This window comes from Xenopus laevis, chromosome 1L, assembly GCF_017654675.1.
Source record: "Xenopus laevis strain J_2021 chromosome 1L, Xenopus_laevis_v10.1, whole genome shotgun sequence".
Lineage (NCBI taxonomy): Eukaryota > Metazoa > Chordata > Amphibia > Anura > Pipidae > Xenopus > Xenopus laevis.
In genome coordinates this window covers 232,443,946-232,470,479 of record NC_054371.1, presented here as the reverse complement: position 1 = coordinate 232,470,479, position 26,534 = coordinate 232,443,946, and the positions used below count along the sequence as shown (strand labels likewise).

At 44.1% G+C, this 26,534-nt stretch overlaps 1 protein-coding gene across 1 annotated transcript; it reads left to right on the top strand.

Annotated features, from left to right (window-relative positions):
- The first annotated feature begins 5,618 nt into the window (after nt 1–5,618).
- LOC108719186 (transmembrane protein 8B) lies at nt 5,619–24,994 on the top strand. The gene is made up of 13 exons (XM_018267868.2): nt 5,619–5,877; nt 8,587–8,776; nt 8,969–9,176; nt 13,003–13,136; nt 13,331–13,602; nt 13,950–14,299; nt 15,299–15,395; nt 16,100–16,223; nt 16,379–16,521; nt 17,414–17,592; nt 18,338–18,484; nt 19,832–19,948; nt 23,224–24,994. Exons 1-13 carry the CDS (start codon nt 5,799–5,801, stop codon nt 23,557–23,559), a joined length of 2,376 nt encoding a protein of 791 aa, XP_018123357.1. The 5' UTR covers nt 5,619–5,798; the 3' UTR covers nt 23,560–24,994.
- Nucleotides 24,995–26,534: the final 1,540 nt, after the last annotated feature.

The window sequence follows — 26,534 nt, the reverse complement described above, 5'->3', positions numbered from 1 at the left end:
TACCTTGTAATAAGGAACAAACAATTATACAGAGCAGGTGGATGAGGGAATAATGTGCTTTATTGGCTCACAGTGTGTCCTGCAGCCTCAGACTTTCCCAACTCAGGGCACTTCTCTCACAGGTGCAAATACTCTTAATTACCATTAGAATCACTTGTATCAGTGATACGGCCATTTCTCCCCCTCCCCCAGGCCAGTAGGTGGCAGTATATGGTGCCGGCGAGGTTGGGAAAATACCTTGATGGGTTCAGTTACAGATAAAGCTCAGTTTTAGGCTGCAGCACCCCCAGTACAGACAACTTGAAGGTGGGGTCACTAGGCTGCCCTTCCCCCCTAGTTTGTGTAGTTCACAGGGGTCTCGTCTGTCCAATAGAGGCTCCCCCAGACTCACTGCCTGCATAGGCCAATCCAAAGTGCCATTTCCATTGCAATAATGTAAAGCCTCCCAGCATCTGAGCTGTGCTGCCACCACACTGAGCTTTCTGGGGTTCAAGAGCCCTGCTGCATTATATTTCTTTTGTTAACAGTATTGGGTGCCATTAGGTAAACACCCCATGTGAAAGAGAGGCTGGGAGGTGAGGAGCTGAACAGAAATTTCACCAGGTTCCCAAAGATATTTTGCCCAAATGGTGGGGATCAGTTACAGGTTCTCCAGACACAAGTACAAGAGCAGTAAGGGGGTGCAAAAGCAGGTCCCTTGTGCATATTCAAAGAGCGCTTGCATCTAGAGTCTGGCTGGGCATTGTGCCATAGGGCAACCAGTAACCCTTTGTGCACTAGCCACCCTGCAATTTATAAGTCACCCCTACTGAGTGTAAGGGACCCTGGGGTCTAACCCATGCACTGCTGGCAGTAAAGGTGTAACTTGGGGAGCCCATGCCCCCCACAAAAAATTATTTGGACAAAATCATGGGAAACCTGCAACACATGCAAAATTGTAGGTCAACACCCTCTCATGGGCCCCCAGAAGCTTCAGCCCCCACTCCACATGCACAATTGCAGGGTCCCGAAATAAATACACCACTAATTGTGAATAGCCAATCACTGTGGGAGTTACTGAGTGTATGGAATCTGCGGTTGTAACCCAATGAGTACAGAAAAGGGGCACTGACATCATTGTATTTCTATGCAAATATTACCAGCTAGATAAGAGCCTAGGGAAATGCATCAATTAGTAATGATCACAGTAATGAGGCTTCCACATCACTGAGCACCTGCACCAAACACTCAGCCGACAGGGAACGGACTAGGACAGTGCTGCCACTTCTCTGCACTCCAGAGACTTAATGGAGGGAGAAATAGTTCAGCAAGTTCAGAACTTTGCAAGAAGATCCTGCTCTAAATCCTGATTAACCGCCAAGAGGCCAGTTGGACAAGTCTCTGGATTAATACTGAACCAACTATATTTTTTCACTTTCTAACAAGGCAGTCTGTGAAAACAGGTGCTTTCTACTTCTTTTTGTCCTTCTCCTCTAATCTTGCTGGACTCAATCTTTTATCATGATTTCTGTTGAGTCTCCTATTTGTGTTCAGTCATTGAGCCCATGTGTGGTTCGTTGCTGCTGGGGGACTGGGAATGGAGGAAAAAAAAGGCAAAAGGGTGGAGGAGTCAATGAAGAGAGAGGAGAGAGGACAGCAGCTGAGGGAATGGAATGATGGGGCAGAGAGCATCATACAGTATATGTATTTCATATGGCCTTTATTTTCACTAACTTATTTAGGCAGTTTGCTAGGTATTTCTTCAGTTAATTTCACTGGTTTCTGAGTATTTCACCCACCAGCCTCAATGTGATCCCGAGTATATGTGACCCAGTCTGAGGATTCTACTCTCTGAGTTCTGCTTAGTGACCTTCTCCTACCTGTAGAGTCATCATGTAGAATTGATGTTGGATCCAGTGGTGGATTTGGGGTTGAGGTTGGATGAGCAGCCCCCCCCCCAACTGGTATCCAGTGTTCCAGCAGGAATTGGGTCCAAAGACAGAGAAGTTCTTTCCAACAACAGGAACAGATGGCTCTGCACTGCCTACAGGGAACAAATAGAACAAGTGTCTGTTCCTCTAGAAATGCATCTTCCCCCTGTCTGCCAGGAACTGGTGTTGTATAAGAAACGTGTGCTACTCACTAGGGGAGAGGAACTATGCTCAGCCATTAGTGAAAGGATTTTTTTGGGATCTGATGATCAATTACAGGAGAGAAAAGTTGTGCTGAACAATCACAGGGTGAGATGCTAGGGTGTTTAATATATACTGCTAACTTCCACTGGGTTGAGGCCATGACCTTGATCCATTCAAGGAAGAGTAGCTGTGCTGTTCCCTCAAAAGTATTCTAGGATGAATTTGCAGTTACTGGTGGATCTTGGACTTACCACTAAAGCTGTAGGTTCTTGCCCAAACCTTTTCCTCCGATACCTGACAAACAAAATGACACTAAGTGCCACTTCCACTCAACTATAATTGTCTTCACGTGATGAGACATTATTCCATTTCATATAAGCTGGGAAGGAGCTTCCATCGAACATTACGGCTTTATACTTGTCCCATTTGGTGATCACAAGGACATGGGTGGAGAGGGTGGATGGGGCATGAATGACCTGCAGTGTCTCAATCCTTTCAATGGAAATCACAGTGGCCAAATAAGGCTTGAGTGTGGGGTCTCCTGAAATGGTTCTCCCAGGACTAACATAAAGGACCATCACAGCCCCATTAGCCACAATCTGGAGGGAAGATGGGTTGACTAGTAGGTTTAAGATGTACCCCATCTGCACTGTATATTTATTCTTCCCGTCATCATTATACACAGTTATCTCAGCAGCAATTAGCTGCATCGTATCATCCCTTTGTGGGACAGGGTGAGGGGACAAGAAAGATTTACCTCAGCCAGACTGGGGCAGCAGTTGCACATATAACAGTACCTGAGGCTTGTTTGGCTGATTTGGTACCCACTTAGCACTGCAACCCTATTATTTGCCTGAACTGATGTGCCATAGAGGTTACCCCTTAGCTGGAACTGTGCAGCTTGGTATGGGCCAAGTTTGAAGGTTATGATGCTCTCAGGAGACCAGGATTGTCCACTGAACTCAATGACAACACCTTCAATAGTGACACTAACAGTTGTTGTAGAGTATTGGTTGACAATGGCAAACTGGGCATATCCAGGCAGATCAAAGACAGGAGTGAAGATGTATTAGTTTAAGTCGAGGTACTTAGTAGGAAACACGTAAGAAGAGTCAACCCCATTGGGTGGCCAGACTTGGGAGATGACAATGATGCTCTTATTAGAAGACACCTCTACAAAACAATTGGACAAAAGTGAGCTGCCCACATGCATGACATTGGTGGGAATGGTGAGGTTGGCTATCTGACCCGGGCTCAGTGAGTAGAACTGAGAGAATTGGTGCCTGGCACTTTCACTGTGACTCCAGTACAGCAATTCAACTGTTGCAGGACAAGGTCAAACTTTGTCTGTTTTCCACCAGAGGCACCTCCAAAACTGCTGTGACAAAATACAATCTTGAGAACATGGCTGGGTCATCTGTGAGATAAATAGAGAAGAGTATATATGCTGAGTGTGAGCTATAGTTTTGGGCACCTACCTACAGAAAGATATAGAAACACCAAACAAATGTTCAGAGACAGGTAATGACACAATGGGCCAACTGTCTTATAATGAGAGGCTTGAAATGCTGGTTACTCTTCTGATATAACTACTCAAAATACACAATGTAAGTACCAAATTCATCAGATCAAAATTCCCTTGCAACAGAGGGGGAATGAGTTATTGGTGAGATTTCACCGGGAGCATAGGAAGGGGATCTTTACCATGAAGCTGGAATTCCCTAGCAAGACAGTGGGTAGGTAGGTAGGTAGGTAGAGACAGACAATGATTGGGGTTGGAGGAGATGGGAACTTGCAATTCGAGTTGGCATGTACAGTCAGTCACTTACCTTGTAGGGTTGGGGGAAGGTAGGTGAATAAAAAGTGAGCAGGTAGGTGATCATTGTGCAAGTTTAACACAGGAGCCCAGGGCACTGTACTCACTCCTGGTCTTGTGCCACTTTAGTGAATGGTTTGTGTAGGGCAGTTGAGGGGAACTGATTATTCATGAAAATGAGGTTGAGTTAAGTTGCTAGTTGGGGATCCCTGTCTCCCTGCAGCCTAAATGAAGATTTATAGATCTCTGGGACATTCCCTAACGGATTTCTTTTTGCACAGGATTAGTGGGTGCAGTCAGTGGGGCTGCCAGGGAAACTGGGGGTGCTGTTACCCAATTACATGCATAACGGCCAATGAACTGAGAGCTGTGCTACAATGGAGTCATCTTCAACATCTACAACCAAATCTGAGAATAATTGGTCATGAGTGGGCAGCGTGTGGGGGGAGGTAGCTCTTATATAGTATTATACTGGTTTATTACAGAGGTTATGGGTAATTATATGGAATATTTATGTAGATCTTTAAAAAGATGAAACATATTGATTCTGGTTATAAAGGCATCATTTAAACCCTTACCCAATAACTTTATATGAGTTTAATTTAGTTTCACATTGGAAAGAATAAAGATTTCTGCCTCTTTTTCTAATTCTCTCCTAATCTGACTTTTTGGGGGTTATCAGATCTCCCTCTCTATTATCTCCTCTGGTTCTCCCCTCTCATTCTTCCCTTCCACCATGTTGGGCCCTGAAAAAAACACTTGTGTTCACCCCTAATCTCATTTGGTTTGGCCCCCAGTTTGTCATATAGAATCTCTCTTGTGACCCATTAACGATCAAGGAAACAACCTCTTCATCTCTATATGTGACGGGGGGACATTTCTTTGTGCAAGTGATTTTATCATCCCCTGGGGAGAGTTAATGAAATCCATGTCATGGTGTTTGGATTCTCTATTTGAGACTAAATCTATAATCCTGCTGCACACACACATATGTGTATATATATACACACATGGATACATGCATATATATATATATATATATATATATATATATATATATAATATATATATAAAACAAACAAGGGAAAGTTGTGCTCACCACTAGTTTTTAAAAACATTAGGCGGGGGTGCAATGAGGCTGTGACCACAAAATACATATAGACAAATACAAGAGTCCTCTGCAGAGGAATCTTGTATTTGTATATATATATATATATATACAGATACAGACACACACACACACATATATATATATAGAGATACAGTAAGTGGATTTAACATAATTAACGTCTCTATTTTGCTTCATTCATCTGAATCAAGGGCTGTGCTCCTGTCATTATGATATAAATATATATATATTATACTGTTTATATGGAAACAGTTTTGTCCTGTGTGTCTGATTTATTGCCATTAGTAAAGTCTGTCCCATGTGTGAGTCCCAATGAGATGAGAGAAGTCTCCAGTGGGACATTATTCTCATTATTCTGCAGTTCAGCCCCAATGTCCCCTGATGTGAGAGTCCCAGACCAGTCAGACATATGTGATTGGAGTTGTATCTTATAGACACAATAGTGATTCTCTCCACTTCCACTGAATGGAAGGGCCCTGATGTCCCAGCATGCCTTGCGCGCAGATCGATCAGCCATTTCCCAGCATGCCCCGGGCAAGGGACTGTTTGTGTCCCAGGCTACTCATCCATACCTGAGGCAGCGGTATCAGCTGACAGTTCCCTGTGATTGACAGCGAGCTCAGCCAATCCCCTGCCGGCGTTCCCTTACCGTCTCTCCCCCCGCCAATGGGAGCCGCTCGGTTAAGGGCAGCGGTAGGAAAGAGGCAGGAAGTGGCGGGGACTGTGCCATTGTGCAGGGATGAGGCCGGTCCGGCGGGGAGGAGGAGGCTCCGGGTACCTGAGACAAGTGTTGGTGCTGCTGTGCGGCTGTCTGACTGGTGAGTGTGGGCTGAGGAGCTGTCCTTTCCTCTGTGGTACTGAACTCTCCCCTCCCCCAGCCTCCCCTCTCTCTCACTAGATATATATATATATATGTGTGTGACTAGATATGTCTATGTATATATATATATATGTCTTATTGTAATACCCACAATTCCTCTGGGAGCTCCATGAAGAGAAAACATTGTGGTTCCCTGAGGCTCATTCTGTTCTTATTGGTCACTGAGAGGTTTCCATTCAGCACAAGTCTGAGCTTTGGGATCTTCTCCCATTTCTCATCTCTTACAGCTGTGTCTCTTGTTCTCCTGCTTATATTGATTTCTACGTGACTTATATGTGCCTCTTACATGAATTATACGTCATTTCATATACATGACTTATAGACGGCTTATTCATGAATTATACGTGCCTCTTACGTGAATTATACGTGTCTTTTCCGTGACTTAAGGTGGCCATAGATGAAAAGATCCGCTAGTTTGGCGACATCGCCAAACGAGCCGATCTTTCCCTGATATGTCACTAACGGGCAGGGCTATATCAGGGGCAATCTGAACGTTCGGCCCTACAGGTGAACAATTAGATTACAATGAGAGCAAAATGGGCTCCAGCGGGATTGGTCAGGCCAAAATCAAACCTGTCCGATCAACCAAACGACCGATCTCCACCGGACGAAATGTGGGTACTTATACATACACGTTATCCCATTTCTCATATGAAGCTGTGCCTCATGTTCTCCTGGTTATATTGACTTATACATGAGTTATACGTGACTTATACGCGGCACATACATGGTACATACATGACTTATACATGACTTATACGCAGCATATACGCAATTTATACGTGGCTTATACTTGCCATATACGTGGCTTATGCGTGACATATACATGGTTTAACCGTGGCTTGTGCGTGACATATACGTGACTTGTAAGTGCCTTTTACGTGAATTATACGTGACTTTTACGTTCCTTATACATTCCTTATACATGACTTATACGTGACTTATACCTGACATATACATACACGTTATCCCATTTCTCATGTACAGCTGTGCCTCATGTTCTCCTGGTTATATTGACTTATACATGACTTATACATGACATATACGTGACTCATACGCGGCATATACGGAATTTATACATGGCTTATACATGACATATACATGGTTTATCCGTGGCTTATGCGTGACATATACGTGACTTGTGAGTGACTTGTAAGTGACTCGTACGTGACTCATACGTGACTTATAGGGACGCTGCTGATCCTCACTGGATTATTTTACAAATGGCACCAAAACAATGGAATGTTCCACTCAATAAACCTTATAGGGGTTCCCAGTAAACTGCAGTGAAAGAGATGCACCAGCAGGAGTCTAACCAGCTCCACTGACTGGGCCTCCTTGTTAAATCACACACAATAATAGAGGCAGAAAGAGCTGTGGTTGGTGGGTATCATGTTTCTTAGCAACACTGAGCCCTGCACATTTCTCCTGGTCTCCTCTGGTATCAGCTATAGCTTCCCACGGAGGCCACTAGCACTGCAAGTATAACGTGCAGATGTTCAGGACCACACTGAGTCTATATCCAGTATGTTCTGCATGTGGGGACCCCAGTATTTTCTTCTCCCTACAGACGGTCTCTTTCTGTATTTTCTTCTCTCTACAGACGGTCTCTTTCTGTATTTTCTTCTCTCTACAGACGGTCTCTTTCTGTATTTTCTTCTCTCTACAGACGGTCTCTTTCTGTATTTTCTTCTCTCTACAGACGGTCTCTTTATGTATTTTCTTCTCTCTACAGACAGTCTCTTTCTGTATTTTCTTCTCTCTACAGACAGTCTCTTTCTGTCTTTCCTTCTCCCTACAGACGGTCTCTTTCTGTCTTTCCTTCTTGTTGTGTATTCCACAATATTATCCGTATAGTGTATAAGAGAAATGTAGAGTCCGCAATTTACCACAGCCAGGTAAAAGATGCAACCAAGGTTCCCAGAGATGAAACGATTTATTCAGATTATCCAGCCCAGAGACAGCAAATGATACAGAGATCTTTCAAAATGTGCCCACAGGTTATACTTCCTTCCTTCTCTCTCTCTGCTTCCTAATCTCTTCTCCTCTCCTTCCCAATCTCTCTCTCAACCAAAAACCAACTCCATTGTTATATTGTTTCTAGGCCATTGACCCAAATGGAGAATGGTTCTGATTGGCTGATGACAAGTTAAACAGGAAAACCAGCTAATTTCTTTAGATGTCCCTTTTACCAACAACAACTGTACAAACAGTTCCTCTTTGAAATGTAAAAGACCCTCTCAAGATGGTCTCTTGGAATGTGTCCCACCTATTTCTTATCTACATTTTATTACAAGACAGGATGTCCTCCTTTGAGGGAGGCAAATACCTGGGGGTTAATTATAATCCTTTGAAGCAAGCAGGAATTCCTACATGTGTGAAATGTGTGTACAGCTGTCATTGGAAAAATGCTAGATCTTATCATATATTACTACACTTCTCCCTACAGACGGTCTCTTTCTGTCTTTCCTTCTCCCTACAGACGGTCTCTTTCTGTATTTTCTTCTCTCTACAGACGGTCTCTTTCTGTATTTTCTTCTCCCTACAGACGGTCTCTTTCTGTATTTTCTTCTCCCTACAGACGGTCTCTTTCTGTATTTTCTTCTCTCTACAGACGGTCTCTTTCTGTATTTTCTTCTCCCTACAGACGGTCTCTTTGTCACCGATTACTTCACTCGCACCCCCCGGAAGCTGAATCCCTTCCGCTCAGTGGGCAGCGTGGAGCTTTTCCATTTCCACGTCCCAGAAGACACAGTGATTGCCGTGTGGAACCTCATAACCTTTAAGGAACAAGGGGGCACCTTCGGAGACCACTGCCCTGACCGCACTATCACTGTGTAAGTACCTGAGCCATAGTTCATTTTCTGAATAGTTTTAGCTTAGGGATCAACTGAGGTATCAAGGCTGGACTCATACATATATTTCATATAACCTTAAACCTTGCCTTAACCTTATAACCTTGCCTTAAATAAGAATAATAATCAGTAACGTTCTCTCACCCAATGAAATTTCCTGGTTTGTCTCTGCAGGTATTTCCGATCGGGGGCTCCCCCAGTTATCAATCCCTTGGGTGCTCATTTCCCCCGAGATACAGCTGTTCCTGGAACATTCACCCTCACTTTGACGTGGGCCCTACCAAACCGGACCACTGGGGTGTTCAATGTCACAAGTCCACTCCCTGGTGATTGGTTCCTAGCGGCTCACCTGCCTAAGGATGATGGGAAGATCACTATCAAGGTACCACTATGGGCAGGGACGGGATATAAACTGCAGTCCTCAGCATCCCTTAAAGAATAAAAAATGATTGGCTGAATGAATTTCCTCCTCACACTTGTTCAGTCAATGGAGGGGTCCTTGTTCTGACTCATTCTCACATTTAATTAGTCGCGTAAATGTAAACCAGAATCTCCAGCAGATGTGAAGGTGAAAACAAAAGGATCATTGTATTGTCATATTCAGTTTTACACACCAATGTTCTCATTGCTGAAAGCTGCCCCATTAACTGAACTGACCGATATCCAAGGTACAAAGATAACGGTAATGATCATCTGCTCATTGGATCATTTGCTATGGTATTAGTATGTGTGTAGCCTGCTAATGATGTGGCACCCAGTGGAGTCTTCGATATTTCCCCAATGTTTGACTCTCATTTTTAAATTATCTGTTGGGTGCAGTGGGGAAGGGTGCTGGAGAAACATATAAACTCCGACCCAGAGGGTGGGCATTAAAGAGAATGAATAGCTGCAGATGTGCCCTGCCCAGATACACAACTTGCTACTTATAGGAATCAATTAGTCAGCCTTATCCCATAATTAACAGATAATTTGCACCAAATTTTGGAAGTAACACTAGAGATAGCAAACCCAGCAGCTGCTTGGGGCCTAGCAGTATAGAGGGGCCAGTGGGGTTCCTGACTGATGTACAATATCAATATATGTGTGAGATACAGATCATTATCCCAAGGTTTGGGGGTGTAGGAGTATAGAGGGGCCAGTGGGGTTCCTGACTGATGTACAATATCAATATATGTGTGAGAAACAGATCATTATCCTAAGGTTTGGGGGTGCAGGAGTATAGAGGGGACAGTGGGGTTCCTGACTGATGTACAATATCAATATATGTGTGAGATACAGATCATTATCCTAAGGTTTGGGGGTACAGGAGTATAGAGGGGACAATGGGGTTCCTGACTGATGTACAATATCAATATATGTGTGAGATACAGATCATTATCCCCAAGGTTTGGGGGTGCAGGAGTATAGAGGGGACAGTGGGTTCCTGACTGATGTACAATTTCAATATATGTGTGAGATACAGATCATTATTGCCAAGGTTTGGGGGTGCAGGAGTATAGAGGGACAGTGGGGTTCCTGACTGATGTACAATATCAATATATGTGTGAGATACAGATCATTATCTCAAGGTTTGGGGGTGCAGGAGTATAGAGGGACAGCGAGGTTCCTGACTGATGTACAATATCAATACAGTATATGTGTGAGATACAGATCATTATCCCAAGGTTTGGGGGTGCAGGAGTATAGAGGGACAGTGGGGTTCCTGACTGATGTACAATATCAATATATGTGTGAGATACAGATCATTATCCCAAGGTTTGGGGGTGCAGGAGTATAGAGGGACAGTGGGGTTCCTGACTGATGTACAATATCAATATATGTGTGAGATACAGATCATTATCCCAAGGTTTGGGGGTGCAGGAGTATAGAGGGACAGTGGGGTTCCTGACTGATGTACAATATCAATATATGTGTGAGATACAGATCATTATCCCAAGGTTTGGGGGTGCAGGAGTATAGAGGGACAGTGGGGTTCCTGACTGATGTACAATATCAATATATGTGTGACATACAGATCATTATCCCAAGGTTTGGGGGTGCAGGAGTATAGAGGGACAGTGGGGTTCCTGACTGATGTACAATATCAATATATGTGTGACATACAGATCATTATCCCAAGGTTTGGGGGTGCAGGAGTATAGAGGGGACAGTGGGGTTCCTGACTGATGTACAATATCAATATATGTGTGAGATACAGATCATTATCCCAAGGTTTGGGGGTGCAGGAGTATAGAGGGACAGTGGGGTTCCTGGCTGATGTACAATATCAATATATGTGTGAGATACAGATCATTATCCCAAGGTTTGGGGGTGCAGGAGTATAGAGGGACAGTGGGGTTCATGACTGATGTACATTATCAATATATGTGTGAGATACAGATCATTATCCCCAAGGTTTGGGGGTACAGAAGTATAGAGAGACAGTGGGGCTCCTGACTGATGTACAATATCAATATATGTGTGAGATACAGATCATTATCCCAAGGTTTGGGGGTGCAGGAGTATAGAGGGACAGTGGGGTTCCTGACTGATGTACAATATCAATATACAGATCAGATGTGTGAGATACAGATCATTATCCCAAGGTTTGGGGGTACAGGAGTATAGAGGGACAGTGGGGTTCCTGACTGATGTACAATATCAATATATGTGTGAGATACAGATCATTATCCCAAGGTTTGGGGGTGCAGGAGTATAGAGGGACAGTGGGGTTCCTGACTGATGTACAATATCAATATATGTGTGACATACAGATCATTATCCCAAGGTTTGGGGGTGCAGGAGTATAGAGGGACAGTGGGGTTCCTGACTGATGTACAATATCAATATATGTGTGAGATACAGATCATTATCCATAAGGTTTGGGGGTGCAGGAGTATAGAGGGACAGTGGGGTTCCTGACTGATGTACAAAATAAATATACAGATCAGATGTGTGAGATACAGATCATTATCCCAAGGTTTGGCGGTGCAGGAGTATAGGGGGACAGTGGGGTTCCTGACTGATGTACAATATCAATATATGTGTGAGATACAGATCATTATCCATAAGGTTTGGGGGTGCAGGAGTATAGAGGGACAGTGGGGTTCCTGACTGATGTACAATATCAATATACAGATCAGATGTGTGAGATACAGATCATTATCCCAAGGTTTGGGGGTGCAGGAGTATAGGGGGACAGTGGGGTTCCTGACTGATGTACAATATCAATATATGTGTGAGATACAGATCATTATCCCAAGGTTTGGGGGTGCAGGAGTATAGAGGGACAGTGGGGTTTCTGACTGATGTACAATATCAATATATGTGTGAGATACAGATCATTATCCCAAGGTTTGGGGGTGCAGGAGTATAGAGGGACAGTGGGGTTCATGACTGATGTACAATATCAATATATGTGTGAGATACAGATCATTATCCCAAGGTTTGGGGGTGCAGGAGTATAGAGGGACAGTGGGGTTTCTGACTGATGTACAATATCAATATATGTGTGAGATACAGATCATTATCCCAAGGTTTGGGGGTGCAGGAGTATAGAGGGACAGTGGGGTTCCTGGCTGATGTACAATATCAATATATGTGTGAGATACAGATCATTATCCCAAGGTTTGGGGGTGCAGGAGTATAGAGGGACAGTGGGGTTCCTGACTGATGTACAATATCAATATATGTGTGAGATACAGATCATTATCCCCAAGGTTTGGGGGTACAGAAGTATAGAGGGGACAGTGGGGTTCCTGACTGATGTACAATATCAATATATGTGTGAGATACAGATCATTATCCCAAGGTTTGGGGGTGCAGGAGTATAGAGAGACAGTGGGGTTCCTGACTGATGTACAATATCAATATATGTGTGAGATACAGATCATTATCCCAAGGTTTGGGGGTGCAGGAGTATAGAGGGGACAGTGGGGTTCCTGACTGATGTACAATATCAATATATGTGTGAGATACAGATCATTATCCCCAAGGTTTGGGGGTGCAGGAGTATAGAGGGACAGTGGGGCTCCTGACTGATGTACAATATCAATATATGTGTGAGATACAGATCATTATCCCAAGGTTTGGGGGTGCAGGAGTATAGAGGGACAGTGGGGCCAGATTGGTATACTTTGGATCTTTAAAAAAAAAATTTCTGTGGGGCCCAGTGACTTCTATTTGTAACCAATCAAGTGTAACGAAGACCCCCCGTGTGTGTATTTCAGGGGTTACATGATGAGTGTCAGTATCTGTTCCAGCCGCAGCTTATTGTGCAGAGAGCAGTCGGGGTGCCGGTGCTGTACCCTGGATATGTCACTGAGCAGATGCTTCCGGCGCACAATCGCTCGGCACTGTACAAGTAGGTGATGAACTGAACTCACTCACTGTCTCTTATTCTCATTACTTGTCTCCTACTAAGGTTTTCTCTCGTTATCTTAATGATCTCTTGCACTCTAACTCACTCTAACTCCTGTTGGTGGATGTCTCATTCCCTGCCTGTCTCTCTCACTCATGTATGTCTCTATCACTCTCATCCCCTGCTTCTTGCCTTAGGGTATTTGTACCTCAGTTCACCTCTGGGCTGAGAATCCGCCTCCTGGGCTGTCGGACTGGGACACACGTAGGAGAAATGTGCCCCCTTCTGCTAAGACTTCGTGCCAAAGCCCCCCCTCTGCACAACTCTTCCAGCCAGGACTGCCCCGTACCCTCCGCTTGCCAATTGCTGATGCCTCTGCCCCTCTGGCAGCACTGGTATTATATTTTGGTGGAGAGAAGTGGAGTCCCGGGCACTGCCATCTACTTCCAGCTCACGGCACATCTGCATGGTGAGTCCCATTAAATTGTTGGTACTTAACTGGTGCAGCACCAAGGTACCACTTCTGTCTGTTGTGGAATATTTATAAACAGAAATAGCCGGGTGCACTGAATCATCTATGAAGCATCCATGATATAAGTAACCTGTGCCAGATTTGTTATATATATATATATATATATATATATATATAGATAGATAGATAGATAGATAGATGTGTATACAGGGTATGCATTGGCAATGTTGTGCCAGTCAGATGTATATAGGGCTGATCTAGCCAGGAGGCCAGTTGTGTCCATGTGGTATATTAGCTGTGCCAGGGGTTCTTGCTGTCTCTAATTTCTCATGTCATTCTCTCAGACTGTTCCCGCCCTGGACTCAGTCGCTCTACTGGTCCCAGCTCCTCTCTGAACATGCCCCAGTCCTTTGGCACTGCTGGTGGTCTGGCATCACTGGAAGGTCTTCCCTCCCCAGGAGTCTCTCTGTTGGCTAGCAATGTGTCCTGGGCTGATGCCACTTCCCTCCTGCCCTCCTGCTGGCCAATCCGACCCACACTGAGAAATGAACTTGACACCTTTTCTGTCCACTTTTACATATTCTTTGGCCCCAATGTGTTAGTTCCCCCAGACCGACCAGCAGTGTTCAGCATTAATCTCCTGCCTGTGCTGGACAGTGGGGGAGTCCTGAATCTGGAGCTCCGACTAAACACAGTAAGTGAGGAATATGGGGGGCACTTGGAATGGGGGTCCAGTTAGTGCTGTGAGTAGGTAGTTATTGTGAATGTGCATTTACTGCTGTTAGTAAGTGAGTAGTAGGCACTGTAAGTGGGCAGTTAGTGATGTGAAGGAATGGGCAGCTAGTCCTGGAAGTTAGTGGAAAGTCAGAGCTGTGAATGAGTAGGCAGTTAGCACTATTAAGAAGCGAGTAGTTAGTTCTGTGAGTGGTTGGGCAGTTAGTGGCATTATTGAGCATGTGGGTGGGCAGTTAGTTGCATTAGTGAGTATGTGGGTAGGTAGTGTTCTGAGTGGGTGGGCAGTTAGTTGCATTAGTGAGTATGTGGGTAGGTAGTGTTCTGAGTGGGTGGGCAGTTGGTAGCATTCGTGATTAAATGGGTATTTAGTGAAGTGAGTGGGTTGGTAGTTAGTGGCATTAGTGGTTAAATGGGTAGGTAGTGCTGTGAATGAGTGGACAGTTAGCGGGAGATCCATCAGTGAATGTATGTGTACAGCGCTGTACACTTACATTGTACAAATAGATTGAACATACAGATTACATATAAAAATACAACTGATAACTGATACAAATGATAGAGGGCCCTGTTCAATAGAACTTACACTCCAATATAATAAGGCTATAATTCTATAATTCAAGGTCCTGAAGTAATTCTAGCGGGATTGGAATCAGGACAATGACCCAATGGGCTAGGACAGTGTTATCATCAGTACTCCAGCCTATCAGTTAATTACTATGTCCCCAATGCCGGCATCACTTCTGCAGCACCCAGGTTGAACAGGTGCCACTGGCGTACATGGGTAACTGATGGGTGCTGCTTTACAGTAGTGTTGCTAAGGATATTCCTGAAACAACCTGGATCCTGTCAATATCATTCATCAGTGGCCAGTCAGTTACATAATGTTTCTGTTTATCCTGGACTTTGTATATGTGCCCCGGGGAATTGCCCCTCACTCTGTCTTCTGTCTCTTTCTCAGTCCTCAATCCAGGGGGAAAATCTGACAGTGTTTGGCTGTTTGAATCATGGGGTTCCTCTGATCTCTGGGGATAATGCAACTATCAGCTGCCAGACAGGTAAGTCAAGGGGAAAGTGCTGGATTGGGGTTCTATTTCCTTCCCTTCCATCTGCACTTTGTATTGGTATCTCCTTCTCTCCCATCTGTTCTTTGTATTGGTATTTACCTCCCTCCCACCTGCACTTTGTATTAGTGTTTCCTTCCCTCACACCTGCACTTTGTATTGGTGTTTCCCTCCCTCACACCTCCCATTTGTATTGGTATTTCTCTCCCACCTGCACTTTGTATTGGTATCTCCTTCTCTCCCCTCTGTTCTTTGTATTGGTATTTACCTCCCTCCCACCTGCACTTTGTATTAGTGTTTCCTTCCCTTCCACCTGCACTTTGTATTGGTGTTTCCCTCCCTCACACCTCCCATTTGTATTGGTATTTCTCTCCCACCTGCACTTTGTATTGGTGTTTCCTTCGCTCCCACCTGCACTTTGTATTGGTGTTTCCCTCCCTCCCACATACACATTGTGTTGGTACCATTTTCCTTCCTGCCTTCATGTTGGGCTGGTGCTTCCCTACCTCCCATGTGCATGTTGGCTTGGTACTGGTAACTGTGCCAGTCTTTCTCTCCCCTGTGGGCATGTCATTCTGGCATTTCTCTCCCACCTGCTTGTTGTGCCAGTCCATCCGACCCACTGGCAGGTGCTTCTCTCTATCAGTAACTGTATTTTCCATTCCTTTCCTTGGGGCTCTTTCTAATGCTCTGCACAGAATCTCTGTCTGGCTTCTCCGTCTCAGTGAATATGGCAGATCCAGTCAGTCGGCTGAGAATCCCATACCCACAAACAGGCACATGGTACCTCAGCCTGCGCTCTCTATGTGCCTCTGAACATGGGTGAGGCCTGTTACATACATTTCATCCTATGTTACTGCTTTGCACCCATCTACACACACAGCCAATGGCATTTTGTACTTGTGACATATCCTCACTGGTCAGGTAAGCTCGCTGCTCTACATGTCATACGTGTGATGCCTTTGTTCTTGTATCAGGTGGCGGCCATGCAGTAACATCAGTGCCGAGTTAAACCTGCGCACTTTCTTGTCTCCATGTATCAATGAGTGTGGGACGTATGGACAATGTAAACTCCTCCGAACCAGCAACTACCTGTATGCGGCCTGTGAATGCAGAGCTGGTAAGTGACTAATCTCTGTGTAGTAAATCCATGTCTACATGATACAAGCAATCAGATGTAGTGGAGAAGCAAGCAAAGGTGAAGACAATGATAAAAGTGCACTGCATGGGTGAGATACCTCGTACACCATACATGTCACTGTGGATATATATATATATATATATATATACCCACAGTGACATGTATGTATAGTGTAGGAGATACAAGATATAAAGGAGATGTAGAAGGTTTTATGGGGTCACCTATAAACTCAACATTTTTGGCCACACCCCTTCTGTTTGTTACACAAATGGCCAACTAGCAGGTATGTAGAGTTTGCTGGGTCAAAAAGTTGAACTTGTTGGATCTATTTTTTTCAACCACAGCCACTATTATACAAACCCACCAATAATTGTAATGCACGGCTGTGACTAAAGAGAATACAGGCACTGCAACTGCTGGGGGTCCAGGGATTATACGGGACCCCGTGGGACTGATAAGCAGCTGCAGTATATGTTCATGGAAAGTTCATGTAGGAGACTCGTATCATTCAGTAAATAGATCCCAATAGAAACACGTGACTCTATAATAACCAGTCATTCCCGCTGTTGGAAAGTTCATGTAGGAGAGACTCATATCATTCAGTAAATAGATCCCAATAGAAACATGTGACTCTATAATAACCAGTCATTCCCACTGCTGGAAAGTTCATGTAGGAGAGACTCATATCATTCAGTAAATATAACCCAATAGAAACAGCTGATGCTTCTGTATAATAAGCAGTTCATATAAACAGTTCCATTAATGAATGTGCTAATAAGTCGGTGAGTCTTTGGATTGTACCTAATGTTGGTGTTTGGGGTTGTGGGTAGTGTATTAAGTGCACGTGTGGAATGTCCCTGCTCTTTTGTAGGCTGGAGTGGTTGGGGTTGCACAGATAACACTCAGGCATTCACCTATGGCTTCCAACTGCTCTCCACATTACTCCTGTGTCTGAGCAACCTCATGTTCCTTCCACCCGTCCTCATTGCTCTGAGCAGCCACTATCTACTCGAGGCCTCTGTCTACATCTTCACCATGTTCTTCTCTACAGTAAGTGTTGCTGCTAAACATAAATATATCAATTTGTTGCCTCCTTTAATGGAATACACATCTATGCCACCCTGTTTAGGTAGAGTGGATTAATATTGGTGAACAGGTTAAATACAGTCATACAATTTTTTCTGTAACATCCCCACATATCTGTGCAGGGCAGCTGCGGTGTATGTAGTGTATGTAGTAGTGGTTGGACAGAACAAAATTATGTCCGCCCTCCTGCTGCCTCCAGCTCTTTTTCACCGGGTGCTTCTACTGAAGTGACTGTGTTAGACTTGGAGAGTATGAGCTGAGACATGGGGCCTGTATTACATCTACAGTATAAGTTTTTCAGGGGACCAGAAATGTGTTATGCATAATATATAGGTGGGACCACAAAACAAGAATGTGAAATGAAGGAAAACTAAAAATCTGGGATTGTAAAATTGAGGTTCCACTGTATAGGGTGTTCGGGAGACAACTTGTAAAGTCACAATTATCTAGTTCCTAAGAGAACAAAATAATTTTTTTTATAACTGTCTCTAAAAATGTGATGTATCCAGGCCAGATATACCCTTTTCCCTTGGTCCTGGCACAGGTTAGAAGCACTATTGAACAGGGAATACCCCCTGCAGACGAACAGCAGAATCCAAACTGGGCACCTGTATAACAGAGTGGCATATCCTGCAGGTGACTGGTTAATAGATTGTACCTGTGCCAGTGATACAGGTAGTGGGGCTCATCCTCTCATGTTTCTGTGCAGTTCTATCACGCCTGTGACCAACCTGGAATCGTTGTCTTCTGTATCATGGAATACGATGTGCTGCAGTTCTGCGACTTTCTCGGCTCCCTGATGTCTGTGTGGGTGACGGTTATCAGCATGGCCCGGCTCCAGCCAATCATCAAACAGGTCAGGAAGATCTGCCAACTTGTGTCTGGCTCTATGCAGGAAAGCGGGTGCCATTGGTGTTTATACCTGGTGGAGTAAGAATAAGGGTCTGGCCACACAAGCAGATTTGGTGAGATTAGTTGCCCCAGCGACAAATCTCCTCTTCTTTGGGGCGACAATCTCCCCGAACTGCCTTCCCCCTGCCCTCTTCCAGCTAAAATGAAAATCACCTGGGGAAAAGGCACACGCGGTGTTTCGTTTTCCGAAGTTGCCTCACGAGGAAACTTCAAGCTATTTTTGGAGTCTGAATGCTGATTCAGATTATTGCCTATGGGAAAGCTTTTACCGGAGATTAAAGGAGATTAGTTGCCCCCAGAAGCAGAGATTTCACACTAGTGATTAATCTCCTGGTTTGCTTTTGCCCTAAGGGAATAGATACACGGGCAGATTCGGGGAGATTTGTCACTGGGCAACTAATCTCCCTGAATCTGCCTGTGTGTCTCTGCCCTAAGTGATTTAGGGGTCTATTTATATTTGCAGTGTAAGGGCAGAGACACATGTGAATATTCAGGGAGATTAGTCACCCGGCGACATATCGCCTCTTCTTCAAGCTTCTATTCTCCCTGAACTGCCTCCCTGCCGGCTAAAATCTAAATCACCAGTGGGATGGCACTCGGAGCGCTTTGTTTTCAGAAGTTGTCCGAAGTTGCCTAGTGAGGCAACTTCAGGCGACTTTGGAAAGCGAAACGCTCAGAGTGCCATCCCACCAGTGATTTACACTTGGTTTATAGTTCGGGGAGATTAGATACCCTGAAGAAGAGTAGATTTGTCGCCAGGCAACTAATCACCCCGAATCTGAGCGTGTGTCTCTGCCGTATAAAGTAGAATGAAGCAATACCGGTAATGTTGGCCAGAGCGACCAATCAGCAATCAATTTCAACAGTTAGAAAAAAAAGCAAAGATCTGATTGATTGCTCTGAGCAACATCACCGTAAATGTTTCACTCCACTTTTTACACATATAATAATTATACTCCCCTTATTGTTGTTCTCTAGTGGTACAAACCTCACTCAGGAACAAAGTTGGGAAGTGAAAATAAGGGTCTGTAATTAGTGAGACTATGGCCTATAACCCCAGTCCTGTGTGAGGAATAGATAAGTACTAGGGCTCCTTTAGGAACATTACACGTAACCAGGACCAGTCCAACACCAGGAGTGATTAGGGGTGGGTTACAAAATGGAGTACCTCTGCTGTATAGGGTGGGTCTTCATGAATCCCTTTCTTTAAAGGAGAAGGAAAGGCTAAGAGTAAGTAAGCTTTATCAGAAAGGTCTATATAAAATTCTCCTGTATCTCTCTCCCATTATAGGTGCTGTACCTGCTGGGTGCAATGCTTCTCTCCATGGCTCTTCAGTTAGATCGACATGGGCTGTGGAACCTTCTTGGGCCCAGTTTGTTTGCTGTGGGCATCATGGCGGTGGCCTGGGTAAGACTGGCAGAGAGTTAGTGAGTGAATCAGAATACAACTAATTGGTGAAGCCCAGATGATAAATCCCCCATATGATTGCAGATATTGAATGAATATTGCACACTCCGTTAGATATGATAAATCCCCCACATGAGCATTTTAGGCTCCATTTTTTATTTCTTTTTATGAGATTTGTCACATGGAACTGAGTTATCATTTATTATTGATGTATAAATCTATAGTCTCCTGTGCAGTGTCCACACACTAACCCACAAGCAGCGTCTCCCAGTAATGAGCCATGTATTGTGTGACTAGTACCACTGATACAACTTATACAGACAAATACAACATCCTCTGCACTCAACCTATTATCAGAATATTAAGGACATTGAGACATTTGCTTGTTCATCTTTAAGATAACTGTTAGTATGATGTAGAGAGGGATATTCTGAGACAATTTGCAATTGGTTTTCATTTTTTATTATCGAAGGTTCTTGACTTATTTAGCTTTTTATTCAGCAGCTCTTCAGTTGGTAATATCCGCCATCTGGTTGCTAGGGTCCAAATCCCCCTAGCAACCATGCACTGATTTGAATAAGAGACTGGAATATGAATATGAGAGGCCTGAATAGAAATATGAGGAATAAAAAGTAACAATAAATGTGTAGCCTTTCAGAGCATTTGTTTTTTCAGATGGCATCAGCGACACCCAACTGATAGCTGGAAGAAGAAGAAGAAGGCAAATAATTTAAAAACTATAGAAAATAAATAGTGAAGACCAATTGAGTTACTTAGAACTGGCTACTCTATAACATACTAAAAGTTAACTTAAAGGTGAACCACCCACCCCCTTAAGCTACTAAAATTGCCTTATCCTTTAAACAAAACAGGGATTGTTTGTCCATATATTACAATATATTTAAGCTGAACAACTACGTCAAAGTCATCCCATATCTGGCCAGTCCTACTCTCAACTGATTCACTCACACTCACCCCTGGTCTGGCCAGTCCTACTCTCACACTCAACTGATTCACTCACACTCACCCCTGGTCTGGCCAGTCCTACTCTCAACTGATTCACTCACACTCACCCCTGGTCTGGCCAGTCCTACTCTCACACTCAACTGATTCACTCACACTCACCCCTGGTCTGGCCAGTCCTACTCTCAACTGATTCACTCACACCCCTGGTCTGGCCAGTCCTACACTCACACTCAACTGATTCACTCACACTAACCCCTGGTCTGGCCAGTCCTACTCTGAAATTGCATCTGATTCATAAAGAATTCTATTGCTTCATTATACATTTTATAAAGGGAGTAAGTTTTACCTGCAACTCACTTGCTGCTTTCAAAGTAAAACTCCCAAACTTGGCTGCCCTTTTATTAGACACCAGTGGGATCACCTGACTATAGTTGGGAAGGGTGGGAGCTACAACATAGAGCCACTGCTCCTGTATAACTATAACAACTTACTGGGCTGCACATGACAATCTTTTTAGCACCCTGAACCCTTGAGTAAGTCCATTTGTTGAACAGACGTCTATAAATGAATATGGAGTGTCAGTCAGGGGCCCTCTGTTCCACCACTGAACTCTTCTCTGTACTGTGAGACCTGACTGTGTGCAGAGAACATACAAATCTTCTGCGTATTTGTGCCCAGTGCAGATATGAGTAAAGCTGGTTGGTCTGGTGAACACTCCAGTTATGGAGAATTCTAAACACGACCCTGTAGCTCCACTTTCTAGTCCCTTGGACACTGCACTCTCCAATGAGAGACATCACAATAGAGACCCATGACATGCTGGTCTGCTCACATGCTTAGAAGCTCCAGGAGGGTTCCTGACCATTGAAGTGTGACAAATAGATGGTGTTCTGCAATTTTTGGGGTGTGGTTGATGTATAAAAGGGGGTTCCCTAGTGATGCTTGTGCTAATACCAGAAAAGAAAGTATTGCCAATACCTGTGTTTGCTTTCAACGGGGTGCTCCCACTTTTATTCAAGGTGCTTCCAGACACTTTACAATGGATCAGACGTTTCGGGACCGCATGGCCCTTCCTCAGTGATACCCAACCATAGAGCGTGTACATATTTATAGACATTTCAACAGCGACCTCTTGTGGTGGTCGATACAAAATACTTTAAAATAATTAAATAACAGTGCAACAATGTTAAAAGCATCACAGTGTATCCATTTCACTTTCACAACCTGTTTCACAATGTGACAATCATTATAAATACATATGAATGGATTAAAATTACTAAAACACTCCTTTATCATGTGAATCGTGAATTATTATTCTCTATTTAACGATTGGTAACATTAACCCATTATTAATCAACCTGAGTGATGTACTCCATGCTTACAAAAAACACTATTTACACTTTACAAAACATAATTTGATAAACATACTGATATTTGTTACTCACTGACTATAGTACAATTAGCTGGAAGATGCATACATCTCACTTCTTATTGAAGATGTTCCTTATTTTAATGCTGTAAGAAAATATGTACAAATTAATAATGGCACGGACACATTAACATCAATAACACTTTGGTGTAGGCTTAAAGAAAACAATTAAGTCCCCAACTCTCGTTCAGCCCCTTGGGGGCTAAGGTTCCCAGCTTCCATATCCAAAAACATTCCCGCTGCAATAGTTTTTTATCAGAATTAGTTTGCCTGGGACTGACTTCTTCTAGCACTTGCCATCTCAATTGCGCAACACTGTGTCTGTGATCTGACCAATGTTGCCCATGAACACCGAAGTTCCATTCGAAATGCACATACCAAAGCCACCTTGGTTTAGTAATTTTAATCCATTCATATGTATTTATAATGATTGTCACATTGTGAAACAGGTTGTGAAAGTGAAATGGATACACTGTGATGCTTTTAACATTGTTGCACTGTTATTTAATTATTTTAAAGTATTTTGTATCGACCACCACAAGAGGTCGCTGTTGAAATGTCTATAAATATGTACACGCTCTATGGTTGGGTATCACTGAGGAAGGGCCATGTGGTCCCGAAACGTCTGATCCATTGTAAAGTGTCTGGAAGCACCTTGAATAAAAGTGGGAGCACCCCGTTGAAAGCAAACACAGGTATTGGCAATACTTTCTTTTCTGGGATTTACTACTGGCGTGTGGCTAGGCCAGGGCCATATGTACCTGCATCCCCTGCTACGATTGTTGTCTTCAATTGTGCTAATACCAGTCCACATGTCTCTTTGTGATTGGTTCTGGGCCACAAAGTGATAACATTCTGCTCTTTTTGTTTTACTTACCAGACATTCCGGACTATCCGGCGCCGCCATTGTTACCCCCCAACATGGAAGCGCTGGCTCTTCTACCTCTGCCCCGGGACCCTCATTGCTAGTTCTGCCATTGCTCTCTATGCCTTTGTGGAGACCGAGGAGAACTATTTCTACATCCACAGTATTTGGCACATGCTTATTGCTGGGAGTGTCGGCTTCCTCCTGCCCCCACGTGCCAAACCTGATGGGAGGGTGGCCCCCCTGAGCCGCAGGAAAGGCTGTGGCTACCAACTGTGTGTCAATGAGCAGGAGGAACTGGGCCTGGTTGACCCGGGGTCTGTTTCCATAAACAGTATCTGTACCAGCTGACCCAGAAGGACATGGAGCGGGGACATGTGTCAATCTCTGGGACCAGTGCATTTCGCCCAATTGGACAGAACACTGTTGCCTAGTAACTGGAAACTGCCCACTAATCCTGTCTTCCTACTGGCAGTTAGTATTGGGAAGCGGATGGAAATACAAAATGTCAGTCATCGACTTGGCTGGGCATTGTCTTCTACATTGGGTTGTTTTCCATACAAAATGGATTGTTACTATGATGCCAAATTATCAGATTATTGATCTAATGCAGAAATACCTCTTCTATGACACGACCCAAGGACTTTGCTAATTAATGTGTTTTTTTTTTCCTTTTTAATAGTATTCATAAGGGATCGATGCAAAATGACTGGACTACATGTATATTGTCTGGGGGAGGGTTAATAGATACAATGAGCGGCTGCCTCAGGATTTGGGACAGACAGACCTGGTTTATCTGCTATGGGGGGGGGGGTTGATAAACAGAGACAAAGTGCTTGAAAGGACAGAAAGTAAATGCCAGCTCTTTATAGTGAGTGATGGTGGGGTTCAGAGGGTACCCTAGCTGAACTTATTGGGTACATGTAGGTTTGACTGTTAAAGGATAAACAATGAAGATATGGGGTTCATGGAGATTTGGGGTGAAAGGATAAAAAATTAAGATAGGGGGTTCATGGAGATTTGTGGGTGAAAGGATAATAAATGAAGATATGGGGTACATGGGGTGGTTTGTGAGCAGCTGCTGAAGGGAGTCAGGGGGTACATGTTGGGACATACAAGATGCAGCTGAAGACTTGGGGTGCATGGGGAGAAGGCAGCAAAGCTTGGGATTCTCTAGAATATGTCAAACAACCAATAGCTGTGGCAGAAAATGATCTTGATATAGGGGACAGGTGAATACAAAGAGCTGGAAGATAATGTGGAAGGTAGAGGCCCCAATTGAGTCAGGGTCTGTCTGTGAATAGAGGGACACGGGGCTTGGGAGGTAGAACAGAATCACCAGCGTCCAACTCATTATCTCAACATCTTCTTCCAGAATTGGTTTGGGCTGAACTAGTAGGAAGGAAATATCTGCTTAACTTCTTCTCTAAACCCTGTCCAATCAACTTCCACTTTTACTTGAATTCTTCCTCCTTTCCCCACACTCCTGTCACAGAGAGACTGAAGCTTCCCAGCAGCTCCAGTTGGCCCAGTATGACCAGGGTTTCCATGTTCTTCTCATGTTCTTCTCTTGTTCTTCTCTTGTTCTTCTCTTGTTCTTCTCTTGTTCTTCTCTTGTTCTTCTCTTGTTCTTCTCATGTTCTTCTCATGTTCTTCTCTTGCCTCATCACTGAATAACCAGTGAACTATGTGTGTTGGTTTGTGAGGATTTATCAGTATTTTTGCTTATGTGAATTGAATGAAAACTTCTAAGATTAAACCAAAAATTTGATTTCTGAATGAAAAATCGAGGTCTGTTCCGTCTTTCCATTTACGAGGGTGAGGATTTTTCTGCAGAGCTCTGAGCAATGGAACCACTGGCTGCAATTGGACATAATAACTGATTTACTAACATAGGTGCTACACGGTGCAGTTCCCATAGCAACCAACTTGATGTTTCCTTTCATTTTCAACTTGTAGTGAATAGATCAGCTGACACATTCCAGAAACAGTCCTTGGGACCATTCTGATTGGACTATGGGGATCCTATTCACAGCCCGATGGGTTTCAGGTGACCCCTGCCTGGAGATATTCAATAGAAGAATTGTGGTTGGATTATGTGGAATATATTATCTTGTAAATGGCAGGAAGCTGCTCACTTATTTAAACTCAGCAAGTCCAGTGGTTTCTGAGTATTGGATAGTGCTGGAGGGCCGCAGGTTAGACTTGCTGATGTTAGAGTCCTGCACGGAACCAATTTATTAAACCTGAACCCGCACTCCCACACGCACCACCGATTCTAATGAAGACACCACCTGAGGCGGCTCCTTAAATGCCGCCCCTACTGCCTAATATTGTCCCAGTCACACCAGTCACACCAGCAAGATGCAGGAGGAGGCGTAACTGGGTCGCAGGTCTCACATTTATACGTCGTGCCTCAACTGGTGCAGCTCTATTGTATTGTACAAAAGCACAAATCACGCCGCTGACAATGTAGTGAATTAAGGTGGCCATAGACGCAAAGATCCGCTTGTTTAGCAACATCGCCATTAACGAGCATGGCTATATCAGGGGTAATCTGAACGTTCGGGCATATGGCTGAACGATCCAATTACGATGCGCAATGGGCGGGATCGGTTGGGTCAAAATCAAACCTGTCGGATCGACCAAACGACCGATCTCCGCCAGAGGAAAGAAGTCGGCGCTCACCACGCACGGTCCGAAAATCGTACGAATCGAGGATCTGTGCGTCTATGGCCACCATTAGGAATAATAAAAAAGGAGATATGAGCTGAGCAGCAGGTCAGAAGAATTTCAACCGCCCCTTCTATAGTATCGCTTGTGAGGCGCTTTCCACTTTAAAAATGAATAAACTAAATGACCATCTAATCCAGGGATCCCCAACTTTTTTAACCCGTGAGCAACATTCAGAAGTCAAAGGAGTTGGGGAGCAACACAAGCATGAAAAATGTTCTTGGGGTGCCAAATAAGTGCTGTGATTGGCCATTTAGTAGCCCCTATGTGGATTATCAACCTACATTGAGGCTCTGTTTGGCAGTACAACCGTTTTTTATACAACCAAAACTTGCCTCCAAGCCTGGAATTCAAAAATAATCACCTGCTTTGAGGCCACTGGGAGCAACATCCAAGGGGTTGGAGAGCAACATGTTACTCACAAGCTACTGGTTGGGGATCACTGATCTAAGGTTTTAAAATGGAAAATTAGAAAACCGCCGTTTCGCTGTGTGAGCTTTGGCAAGGTGAAATTAAGTTTCTCCCGGGGACATGTGATTTAAATCACTTCCGCGTTCTGCGTCGCTGTCCAGTTCTCGCGGGATTATGTCATT

What these genes read in the sequence shown, in the direction of transcription:
- LOC108719186 (XM_018267868.2), top strand. Translation starts at nt 5,799, where the DNA reads ATGAGGCCGGTCCGGCGGGGAGGAGGAGGCTCCGGGTACCTGAGACAA. An exon ending in AATCGCTCGGCACTGTACAA is followed by an intron (nt 13,137 to 13,330) that starts GTAGGTGATGAA and finishes TTCTTGCCTTAG; the next exon opens with GGTATTTGTACCTCAGTTCA. An exon ending in TGGAGCTCCGACTAAACACA is followed by an intron (nt 14,300 to 15,298) that starts GTAAGTGAGGAA and finishes TCTCTTTCTCAG; the next exon opens with TCCTCAATCCAGGGGGAAAA.